This window comes from Monopterus albus, unplaced genomic scaffold (assembly GCF_001952655.1).
Source record: "Monopterus albus unplaced genomic scaffold, M_albus_1.0 scaffold9.1, whole genome shotgun sequence".
Classification (NCBI taxonomy): Eukaryota; Metazoa; Chordata; class Actinopteri; order Synbranchiformes; family Synbranchidae; genus Monopterus; species Monopterus albus.
The window spans coordinates 1,237,965-1,250,511 of record NW_018127889.1 but is presented as its reverse complement, the minus strand read 5'-3'; the positions used below and the strand labels follow the sequence as shown (position 1 = coordinate 1,250,511).

The window sequence follows — 12,547 nt, the reverse complement described above, 5'->3', positions numbered from 1 at the left end:
CCACGGTTAGAGTCGGAGAGACCTGTTGGCCTGACAACAGAAGGTATCAGGTTCAGGCTTTGCTTTGTTTTGCCCGGTGTGTGTTGCTAATGCTAGGTCAACAAGTTCTCTTAAAGAAGAGTAGCAGTCATCATATTTACAGTATCTAGACACTTGGGTATTGGCGCTCTTTACCCGTGACAACTGGTGTAGGCAGTTAATGTACTTTTTGACAGCTCCCTTTTGCCTAGGCTGCATTTCCTTAATGCTAAGCTAACCAACTGACAGCAGTGGAGGAAATGCTCAAATCAAAAGTAGAAAAGCAACACTGCACTGTAAAAACACTCCATTATAAGATTAGCCTATAGATATTAATCCACTAACCTTTTAATCTTGGATTTATATGCTTTGGGTATCATGTTTTAAAAGGTTTTTTTTTTTTTACATGAAATTTGTAAATGTAAAGTAAAAAGTACATGTCCCTCTGAAATGTAGTGGAGTAGGCTAGAAGTAGTACATTACTCAAGTAAAGGTACATAAAATTTGCACGTAAATACAGTGCAAATACATTTTTTTATAGTTACTTTTCACCACCAGTGTGTAAATGAAATATGAAGCTTGACACCAAAATGTCAAGCATTACATAAGACAAAAACAGTGTTGGCTTCATATTTCATTTACACACTTTAACTAGAGTGGTGCCTCAACTACCTCACAGCAACAAAGCAAATAAGTGAATGTGCCCTTTGTACAGGAAGTCTTTTTTTTTTTTTTTTAACCCTTTTATGTCATCTGGCTGATCACCTGACATGACAACTGTGATTTGTGTTTAGATTGTTAGTGATAACATGTTACCTTTTGTTCAACTCCTGTGTCTGAGTGTGTTAGACATAAAAAGCTTGTATCAACTCATAGATATATTTTACATGATAAGATTAATATTGCAATATGCAGGATCCACCCCACCCATCCCCTCCCTTTGTGTTTCACCCAATAAGCTCCGAAAATACATTTATTCACTGTTGTTTTTTGCTTTTTTTGTCTAATGTAATGCTTGACATTTTCACCTGTCAGGTCTAAATATCCCTCAAAACAATTTGAGAAGAATTGTTAAACCGCCCACATTTCATTTAAGGAGTCAAAAGCTAAAAGGTTGAGAACCATTGCTCAACTTCTTATCATTTACTGAGGTCTCTTAAGGTCTACGATGTTTTATGCACGATAACAATCAGCATGTTTTTGAAAATTAAATAGGTGCCCTTTTTTAGCTATGTGCAAATATCAGTGGCAATGACATTATTTCTAAAGCAGTCAATGAGACAGAAAAAACCAAATACACCACCCCTCTGTTCAAAACAACCAATTCATTTGTCACACTTTAGTGTTTGTTATCTTGTCCTCCTAACAGGACACGCAGTACCAGTTTCCTAGGCCTCAGCAATTTTTTGCTTACATAGCAAAAAATAGACAGCTGTAAGGGAAATGTTAGTGTGTATGTTAGCGTGTGTATCTGTGCACACTCAAGAATCATGGGCCACACAGCTGACAACATTCTTGAATGAGGTGTGTGCTCATATAGTTTGTCTTTGCTGAACACAGCCATTCTTGCAGTGGCCCAGAGTTCCCAGCTGGCAAAGTTTCCCAGGACCAAAGAAAGTTTCAGGACAGAATGTTGTATGCATAACCGCACCACAGCTCCTCTCTCATGTGTCTGCAACCCTGCACTTAGTGTACCCTCTCCTGGGATTGGACATAGATAGCAAAACTTGCAATGCTCTGTCTTAAGGTTCTCTCACTAAGAAGATGAAAATACCAGCGAACGTTTTAGTGACTACTTATCATGTAAACACATACTGAGGACTTTTTAGTTTTTCCCAGTGCGTTATTCTTTGAATGTTAGATGTATCTTTCTTTAAAAGACGATGTCCCAGGAGCTGTTTATAGGCAATCCTTTCACACACCCACAACAAAACGCCGGACACACGTTGATGACTACCAAACCCTCCCACATACCGTACCTCTGCTATTCAATACTAGACAAAGAGAGGGGTGTACAATCACAAGATATCCGAGTTGGAGGAGGGTGAAATCAGATGGCGAGGTTGTATATGTGGGCATGGAGGAGTCTTGACTTGTTTCAGCTAAACTGATTGCTGTGTCCAGTCATGCTCGGTAGATTAATATAGGAGCACAAAGAAAAAATGCATTAGGTTTAGTCTCTCTCACACACAATTTAGGCCATTTAACCATGCAGTGATCTGCATCATACCAAGAATACCAGGACCAAGTATCATTTTCTAGATAATAAACTGAATGCAGGGAGCAAAAATAAGTTAAACAGTCAGCAGCTTTCTTCTCCTATGACCCTGAACCCTGGACAGGCAAAGGATGTTCAATGTTTTTAGTTTTTTTTTTCAACATTGTATCATTATACCATCATTGTTGTTTCTTCAGTTATTTGTGAGAGTCTGAGCTCAGCTTTAAAGTCAGAAATGATACTGTAGCATCACAAATTCTGGCTGAGACATGGTAATGAGAAGATTATGTAGAATGTTATCAGGCTGCTTCACGTGAGGTTATTATCCCATTCAAAGTAGCTGACTCAAATAAACAGAGCAAATGTGAAAGGCTCGGCCATACCAGGCATGCATCCTGTCATCTGTTCAGGTAGGTAGCTGTCATAGCTGAATTTAGGTGAACAGAGCTGTTTGAAATTGTGAAACTCCAACTAGTGCACGATAACCACATGTTTCTCATGTGGTCAGGGCTACATTTACTCAGCTGTCCAACCAGCTGCTGTTCACAGAGTTCACAGAACATGTGGTGCATCTCTATTCTAGACTGTTCACAACATAAGGAACTTGATTCTGCACACATTATATCTTATTATCAAACATATAATGGCAAGACTCGTTAAGAGTAAAAGCCTTCACATTTGTGTACAGAACTAGGCTAAGCATCGCCATCTAGTGGTTGTTGAAGTCCTAACATCAGTATAGAATTACTGACCATTTTTTGTGTTGACATAAGTAAAATGTAAACAAAAATATATAGAGAATAGGTTTTATTGAATATAAAAAAATAAAAATATTTATCCAGCTTCATCTGAAATTTGATACACTAAATGCATTTCATTAAGTCATTCTGTAGGCCAGTTAAGGCCACGGTTCATTAACTAAAAACTAAGATTTCATTTCATTCTGTAGATCTTGTAAGAGCCAAAACTACAGCTCTTATGATAAACACATGCTCAAATCCCATGTAAAACACTTTATGCTCTTGTTTTATTTGTTACTAAAATGGCCCAGAGGATGTTTGGGCCACACAAAACATGTCGCAAGGAACCAAGAGGAGTCTTGTGGTTCATCCAACTGAGGGATCAAATCCATAACCCAGAAAGTCTCTGAGAGAAGCTCATGTTTCCCAGGACAGGTCATCTTGTTTGAGGCTGTGTCTGAACTTCTGTGTCTCTCTGAGAAGCTGCAGGTTATTGTGAGGTGTCCCACCTTTCTGCTTTGCCTTAACAGGAGAAGGAACAGGTGGCTTGATCCCACCCCGCTTCTTGGCTGCGTGTTCTTCGGCACATGGCTGGCTCTGGGTCAATTTATGGACCTATGCAGAGGCAGAAAACATCAAACACTATTAACACAATCAGGGGTGGAGATCAGCTGACACTACAGATAGAGGACATATTTACATTTCTGTTGACATACAGCATTTACAAGCATCCCTCTGGGCTGTACTGAGTGGCAGCTCACATACCATCTGCTGGTGTTTGCGGAGCTTAGTGATTTGAGCTCCCTTCTCTTCTATTCTGATGGCCAACCTCTCCAGTTCTCTCTGCAGGTCCTGCTTTTGCTCCCAATTTTCAGTTGCATCAATCTGACACACCAGCTCCTGCTGCTCACTGACCAAAAAAAAACAACAACCCACAGGTTATTGAATATAAAAGAAAAAGAAAAACAGCACAATAAAAAAATACTCACAAACTCATTTGTCCTAGCTCATCCTGCAGAGCTAAAAGCAGGTCAGACAGCGAGCCCAGTGACTGATCTGCTTGCTCAGACAGGTTCTCAAACTTCTTAAAAGTAGTAGAAGATGAAGAAAAGTCCTTTTGGAGGCTTTTCTTGGCACTACAACCAGATCTGTGCAGAGCACTGACTCGTTCACACAGCTGGGGCTGATGGTACTTCATCATGTGAAGGATACTTTGTACGTTGGCATGGACCGAATGGCTTGGGCTTGTCGACTGTATCGGATAAGAGGAAATCAAAGTTAATCAAAAGAAATTAAAAAGGGAAACAATTAATAATTTCTATTTTAGAGTTAGTGAGGGGCATCAGAACTGACTCACCGTTCCTGCAACAAAAGGCATTTTTTTGCATCTTAGGCTGCTGCGTGTTGTCAGCTCATTCTGTTTAGAGGTTTTCTAAAGGAGAAGACAACTGTTATCACTGTTTTCTCATTAGCTAAATACAGGCAGTTAATTTGGTTTATCTGAAAACACCTTGATAGTCTTTTTTGTTTTCTTCTTTGGCTTTGTCTCTTCAGTAGATGGCACAGGATATTGATGACTGATACCCAGCTCCCTCTGCAGCTATGGACATGGCAGTGATAGCATTTTTAAAGTCAGGAAAAGCTCATTTGTTGTTGTTTTATGATTATTTGAATGTGACTTATTTGCTTTATTTTAGCATTTAATGTAAAAAAAATTGTGTCACTGGAAATTTAAAGTATTGATTCACAGACTGAAGTATTTATGGACTAACCTCATCTGCTTTTTCCTGCACAAGTTTACGCTCATGCTCTTCTTTCAGTAGTTTTTGCTCCAGAATTGCAAGCTTCATCTGAAAACAAAGTTGCACTGAAAGTATGATCTTATAAATCAGCTTGTGATTAGTGTTTAGACTAATCAGCTGGTAAGACAATGAATTACTTCTGCCCGTGTCTGCATTCTACTCAATTTGAGACACTCTGATTCAAGTTTTTCCAACTTCTCCCGCTGAGATTGGGTGTTTGAGCTGCTCGGTTGCTGATTCTGCAGCGAAGTCTGGTGGGGAAGTAAACAGATTATTTAGTGACACATTTATGCCACTTACAGTACATGCAGAAGTGCTAGGAATAGGAAATAATAAAACACAGATGATAAAAAGCATAAGGATATAAATAGCACCTATTTTCCTTTTGCAAAAGTTCATTGCACTTCATTTAAAATGTTTGTAGTTTGTTTACATATTACACTTTCTCTATATCATATTTGACTTATAGTTATGGTCTAGATTCAAAGAAAGGTTTGTTATTAAATTTAGTTTTTTTCATTTTGTACACTTCTTGACTACCTGATTCTCCATGAGAGCATTTCTCTCCTTCTTAGCATTTTCAACCATCTTCCTCATGTAGTCCAGCTGCTTCTCAAGAATTTTACACCGAGTCTCTGCAGACTGCAACTTCAAGTCCAGCTCTGGTATCAGAAACACAGACAAACTGTAGACACATTGTCATAGTATCAAAAAACTGATCCTGGTGAAGCACAGCAGTCTCTCCCTTTACACCATCCATCACTTACCTTTCCTGTAAGAGTTATCTGTCTCAGGTAGGTGGTGTACTGGTTGACTTGGCACTGTGTAAGATGCTGTGACCTGCTGATGTTTCTGAGCCTCATGGCAGAACTGTTGGTAGCTCTTCTCTGCTTGCTTCCTTTCCAGCTCCAGCCGTCTAATTTTCTCCTGGAGGGTCTTCAGGGCATCAATAACAGCTGGAGAGGAGGAGGAGAAAAGCATACCAAGTAACTAGAACAAAAGGTGGCCATAACAAAACCACTGTATGATATAAAAAGCTTGATACATTTGTTGTGCCTTACCTTTGCTGTCAATATTAGGTCTGGTCAAAGGCACCTGAAGGCTGGTGTCCTGTGGGTCCATTCTAGTAGCTGAGTGTGCACGGAGCTCAGGCTCTATTGGTAATGGTACTATCCTGTCTGGAGGCTTGTAATAGCTGCCAATGTAACTGTTTTTGGAGGGCGAGTCTAAAATCTACAGACAAGAAGAGAAAGATGATGCTTTGAAACTATTAACAATGCAACTACAGGTTATTTTCAATTTCAATTCATGCTATATACTGAAGAAAGCTTATATATATCTCACAGTCCACAGTCTCACAGGCCTTCAGATGGTTTGTTTTGTTCCACAAACAGTCCAAAGAGATTATTCACTGATGGTCGAAATTACTGTTGGTAAACTATCAGACGATCGACTAATGTAAACCGATTAATCCACAAATCGTAAGCATTACTAGACCCTAGTACAAGTGCAACCGTAAAAGGTTTCTTAATTAAAAACAAACTCGTGTATCTAACGCAGTAACGTTACTATAGTGTATGGTACTAACTACCTCTCTTTATAACCGCCCTCGTGTAAGTTAAGTTAGATAAACATAACAAAACCAGCAGTCCAGCTCCTAGTTGACCTGGTAGCTAACGTTAAACAATGGCAAAGCTAATGTGTTAGCCACATTCACAGCTAACGAATTTTACCTGATCGTGATACGTTTCCATTCTGTGATTTAGAGAGTGAGTCTCGCTTCGAAATCACGTGATTATATCTAAATAATATTCTTACAAAGTAATCTGTAACGACTATAATGTAGCTAAACTAACTGACTTCATCCAGCGACTCAGCTGTACTGTCACCAACAGACAGTCCGGACTTTTTAAATTTCCCTCCTCTTAGCCGCCCTCCTCAGTATGGTTCCGCCTGCTCATTGTTTCCTCTTCCATCTCACTGTTTCAGTGTTTCGCGTATTTCTTTTGTAATTTAAGGCACCTACATCTCACGAGTTAAAGAAAAAGAAAAAAAAAAACAGTAGGATGGTTTTACCTTTCCCTATGTGCTTCCTCCTAAAGGAAGGCTTCCACCCAGCCCACACTGAAGAAAGCATTTTAGGAAGATAACATTATATAGAATTAAATGTACAAAATGATTGAATGCAAACTAAAACAGACTAAAACCTTGCAAAACTGTTGGATTTCAGAAATATGAAGAGCCACAAGCCATGGTTTGAGTAATAATGAATAAAATAGGCTTATTATAGTCTTATATTAATTTCCATAAATATATTTGCTGTTCCTATGACCTTGATTAGTTATTTTATATTTAAGAAAGAAACCCCTTCAAGACTTTCAGCAGGCCTCAGGATTGGACCAGTGCATAATTTGTATTAGCATTAGGCCTACCACTTGTCATCAGCTAAATGGGAAGGTAGAATACTTTGCATAATGAATGTTTTGTTAAAGGTAGGGTTGGCGATCCTGGAAAAACCAGCACGAGGAAGCTCAATTTTGGTAACACAAACACTGCATGTGACGTTTCATGCCCAGTTAACTGTATTACAGTCCTAACTATACACTATGATTGTTATTTTCCCAATCCGTGGCTGCATATAAAAGGAGCCTGTTCTGTGCAGCAGTCTTCTTGCTCTCATATGACATGCAAATAGCAATTTCTAGCAACAACATTACCTATAAGGCTATTTGTCTTAAAGTGGAAGCTTGTGTTTGTGAACAAAAGCTGCTGTGGGTATCTTCTCTGCCATAGCTCACTAGCTTTCAAAACAGAGTGCATGCAAGTATGAAGTTAGGCGGACAGGCAGGTAGCTCATTTAATGGTTTTGCTTGGGACGAGTAAAATCATTGGTTAGGCTTTTTTGAGCTCTGCTGTTGCCACAGATGACAGATATTTTTTTATGTTGTCAGTGCATTAATGTATGCATTGCCATCGGGATGAAAAGAGAATTTCAAGATATGTAATAAAAATGCTTCTGAAAAGAATCACCAGCCCTGCCTTTAATGCATTTTTGTAGGCTAATAAAGTGTCTTTAGCTGGTCAGTTACCATGTAAATATTTGCATGGGAATACACAAACAGTCTGCAGGTGCATACCTGCAGTGTGGCAGATGTGCTGCACTGACAAAACTAATGTATTTTAACTGTTTAGCTTATTTTGGTTTCACTGTTTCTTTTGTAGGTATGTGCATTTCATGTAGATTCATATTTTTGTTTCCTAATTTGCAACCTATACCTTTGTCTCTACTGACTTGCATTACACAGGACATCAAAATCCCACTGTAACTAAAAGTTTGACATGTTGACATTGAAATGTGTGTGTTTATATTATCTGACATTGATCATTCTTTTGTTTGACACTTTACCGAAACACAAAGGGGTTAAATACAGAACAAATCCCCTTCTCGCAGTCTCCCTGTCTGTTTTTCTGCATAATATTTCTGATAAACAAGAAAAAGGGGGCTGCTACAGACGCAATATATGACGGGAGATGTAGTTTTGAAGCGCTACCTTCCAAAGCGAACGCTGAACGAAGAGAATCCAACTCCCATAAACCCTTCCCCGAAAACTTGGTAACCCTCTTCTAACCAATAAATTATCATAATTCCAACGTCACCGCCCTAGATTTCCAAAACTCATCGCTCATTGGCCATTGCCTCTGCCAATTAAATGTTTATCCTCACGTTGTTGCCTCCCGTCGTCTGTAAACTGGGACTAACGTTATTGGTTTGTTCTGTGGTAAGTCGGGGTCGTGTAGCGGGAGACCTTCACCAAAGAATGTGAATAAAGTGAGTATTTAAGAATGACAGTTTTTGGTTTTGGTCCCCTGAGAACGGTTTGTGTGTGGGAATGCTCTTTTCGCCGCAGTTTTACTGTACTTTACCGGCTTCTTTGTTAACAGGCAGCTTGAAAGCCTTGGCACGAAAGGAAAACGAGATATTGAATGGATCTCATTAGCTGACAAGCTGCGTATTTGTACAATTTTAATCAGGATAATGTCAGATATATCATTAAAAAGTCTTTAACCATAAACCAGCTACAGCTCATTATTGTTTGAAAAAGCACATAGATGGCAGTAACGCTTAAACTGCCAGATCCTGGTGGTATTATTAAATTGACTGTACTTGAATAAAGCCTTTTTCTTGGAAGCTGGTAACAAACCAAATCTAACTATGGTGCAATTAACAAAAAAACTGGCAAATAATTTTCTGTGTGATCTAGATATTAGTTGGGTTTTAGTTCCTACAATGGAATGTTTGATGGTGAATAGCATAATATTCAAATCTCTGTTGTAGGCCTACACTTTGTTGCACCTGCTGTGATTGTGTGATGTAAATCTGGACTGTGTCATGTGTTATCTGTTGTATAGCCTGTTGTAAGACAGTGCAAACATTAGTCCTACGTCAGAAGATGGAAGTGCAGGACCGGGAGTTTCTGAGGAGATGGGATGGGCTCGGCAGCCGGGATGCCAGCTCCAGAACCGAAGCCATGGAGAACATCTGCCAGGAGGTCATGAGGAAAGTGGAGGCTATTGGACCCTTACCAGCATCGGTCCCCTCGCCCCCAGCCTCTGGAAGCCCCTCCAACAGTGAGCTGAATGGTATCCTGGCTCATCTGCTCATGTTGTCCCAACGATGTCCATTTGAAGATGTCAGGGAGCGTTGCATTTGTCTTCTACAGACTGTCCAGGTAGGAGATTAATGCATTTGATGATGAGACTTTGTGTTATGTCAACTTAAGCTACAGCTGCTGTCACATGCATGTCTTCTTTTACTAGTGCTTATATTATTGTTCTGTTGTCATCTGCTTCTCTCTTCATTAGCATTGCAAACATTGTGGTTGAGTCAGAACCTCACCAGGAGCAATGCATGTTTTGTCAAGTGGATTACAGTCAATGACACCATGAACCCATTAAGACCTAAACACTACAAGAAACGAGGATTTACCTGCCCAAACCTTCAGCCGTATACATATCAGCACTATATTCTCAGAGAGTTTAAATTGTCCGCACTTTCATTACAGTTAATTTGATGATTTAATTGTTGATATGATTAATTTACAGTGGGACAGGACTAATAGTCCACAGCTCAGTTAATGTTAAGGTGTAATATTACATGGAAAGGGGGTGGTTGAAATTGAGACTTCACAGTGACCAGTTGTCTGGTGGCAAAACATGTCCATATCAGCTAAAAACAGTGCTGGCATTATCAGTATGCCATGCTGTTTTTGTTGTTATTGCAGATATAGTTGGGTGTCGTTTGGATTCAAGTCGCAGCTTGTACCCGAATTTGATTCTCTATTCATTTTGTGACCAGATAGTTCCTAAAAATCTTTAAGAAGTAACCAGGACTTCCAATGAATGTATATGTATGCTTAATAATTTTTGATGGTTAAAGTTGTTGGTAAAATATCTTTTTTTATATTTATTTTATTTTGTCAGTTGTTGCTACTTTTAGAAAACCAAACACTTATTGTCTGACACCTTTTGATGACTTGACATGTTATTATTCTGAGGAGATGGACTGTTTGGCAGTGGCATTAATTCTTGTTTGTGCACAAGTGTTTTTGAAATCTGGAGGAGAGGGCCAGGGAGATAAGAGAGGGAGAAAGCTGCTTTGTGGATTTAGCAGTGCACCACAGCACACACTGTCTGCTATTTTTGAATTATGCTAACCTGCGTTTATGACCCTAGTGTGGCAGCTCTCTTCACCCTGGTCCCCACAGTTATGGACCCCCCTGACTAGCATTCACACGTATACCTTTCTCATGTTTTCAGGGACAGAATGAGGTAGAGGAGGGGGGCTCGACGCAGACAGATCTTTTGAGCGGATCCACTGATTAAAGCTAAAATCTTTGAAAGGACAGACAGTCTTTTCCTCGTGGCAACCCCCCTCCTCAAGAAGAGGAAGACTTCCTGCTTGATGAGAGTAATGTCCCATAATACCCTCATCACTTGCAAAAATTTATCCTGGAACAAGTTTGTGCTGGTTTGTCACCTCCATGTGCATATTACTTTATTTTGTGCATTTTATTAACTGTGAACATAAATCCACTACTAATTTGTCAAAAAGGAAGACTGAGTACCTCATGTATACTGTAGAGTGGCATGAAAGAATCTACTTCCATTTGAAGCTACAACTAGCAGCTGATTAGTTTAGCTTAGCATAAAGATTGAGTTACCTGAATAAATGAGTGGTGCATGACAGTGTGCCCATCCATAGGGCACAAGGGATCACTGAATGCTTGGATGAGTATGAAAATTATGTGAATCTACTGGGATGGCCTTGGTAGTCATCAGACCTCAACCCACTTGTATACCAGTGGGAGATTTTGGACTATGTTTTAGACAGCACTTCTGTTTTGTTCCTGTTATAATTATTTTTCTTATAGCTCAGAAACCCTTATAATAAAATAGAGATTCAGAAACATCTCTCTCCTCAGGCCATGGATGCTTCTTTGGTCTGTAGGGTTACCTCACTTGCCTCTTTCATGCAATTTGAGTCGTCGTTTGTTTTTCAAGGCACCCTGTGAATATGCAGGACAAGCTGTGATCACAGTCACAGGAATGGGCTCAAATGTTTGTGGTGTTGTGTTGTCTCAGTATTGGTGAGGCTCAGAGGTCAAGGGTTACAAGGTGATGGGTTAAAAGAGGGACCTGTGTTCTTGGGGAGAGGTCATGTTCCTACAAGCTGGCCTTGTGTGAGGGTTGGCTGGGGTGAATATATGAGGGTCAAATCACTTAGCTATGCAGTCCTGCGAGCCTGGTCAGTGTAAGGACATGCTGTAGCAAGGTCATCCTTGGATTTCTGAAGGCGGTTGACCTCGCTAATGCACATAGAAACTAAGAACAATGGTGGACTCAGAAAAATGTACTACATGAAAACTCACACATGCACACTAATCGAGATAGACAATAGTAAGTGTTTGTTCTGAGTCTATGAAAGGGGTGGGCAGACTCCATGTTCCCTTGCTGGATGAGAAAAACCCAATCTTGAGTGGCCAGACAGAGACAGAGAGGGGTTTCTTTGTGTTGTGTAATTACACTCAAAAGATCAACCTGTTATAATCCAGGCTAGTGCTGCTCGGATTCCAGAGACTGTCCATCTCAACAGCCTACAGGGAAGAAATGTGGCAACTGATTTGCCTCATGTGAACCACACCTGATGTGTCATTATCATTGTTGGTTATTTTGTATTCTATTCTTAGTGATTTTTACACACCATTAATTTTATCAGTAAAGTTACAGTCTTGCAATAAATGGTATGATATGATTTGATTTGATTTATTCTTTCAAGCATGTAAAAACAGTTGATATGACAACACACATAATTTTACACATAATCCAATATCAATTTGCTTATACCTAGTACATGCTTGAATGGAGTAGGAAGAAGTCAGACTTATCCAGTCCTACCCCATGACATCATCTTACCATCATTGGTTTACAAGCAGTATCTCTACATAAATAATTCTCTTCTACACCACACAAGTAATATACTAAAAAAATTATAACAGAGTGTTAACATTCTTACATAATTACATTCTTAAATAATTATCTTCTACACCACACAAGTAACATACTAAAGAATTAATACAAGGTGTTAACATTCATACACCACACCCACAATGTTCCATCTAATCAATCATTAAGCCTGTTCTTGAATATATCTTGATTGACACATACCTTTATATTTATGTTTAAACTCATCAATTCTATTACTATTTTTT

At 39.3% G+C, this 12,547-nt stretch overlaps 2 protein-coding genes across 4 annotated transcripts in view; one reads left to right on the top strand and one right to left on the bottom strand.

The window, feature by feature from the left end:
• Positions 1–3,059: 3,059 nt before the first annotated feature.
• Positions 3,060–6,717, bottom strand: cep57l1 (centrosomal protein 57, like 1). Of its 2 annotated transcripts, none has more exons than XM_020589243.1 (11): positions 6,512–6,717; positions 5,840–6,011; positions 5,546–5,734; positions 5,319–5,440; positions 4,916–5,029; positions 4,749–4,826; positions 4,487–4,576; positions 4,334–4,408; positions 3,966–4,228; positions 3,742–3,886; positions 3,060–3,591 (listed from the first exon to the last, which is right to left on the bottom strand). In XM_020589243.1, exons 1-11 carry the CDS (start codon positions 6,530–6,532, stop codon positions 3,394–3,396), a joined length of 1,467 nt encoding a protein of 488 aa, XP_020444899.1. In that variant the 5' UTR covers positions 6,533–6,717; the 3' UTR covers positions 3,060–3,393. The 2 variants fall into 2 exon arrangements, with proteins under 2 accessions (XP_020444899.1, XP_020444908.1); XM_020589252.1 differs by lacking the exon at positions 6,512–6,717 and adding an exon at positions 6,123–6,301.
• A 1,782-nt stretch (positions 6,718–8,499) lies between these two features.
• The window catches only part of sesn1 (sestrin 1), a 43,558-nt gene continuing 39,510 nt past the window's right edge, over positions 8,500–12,547 (top strand). Inside the window, exons 1-2 of one of the 2 annotated variants that reach the window (XM_020588357.1) lie at positions 8,500–8,607; positions 9,189–9,508. In XM_020588357.1, the coding sequence (XP_020444013.1) occupies positions 9,230–9,508 (279 nt within the window). In that variant the 5' untranslated portion in view covers positions 8,500–8,607; positions 9,189–9,229. The remainder of the gene's footprint in view (positions 8,608–9,188; positions 9,509–12,547) is intronic. The other variant, XM_020588365.1, reaches the window with a different exon arrangement.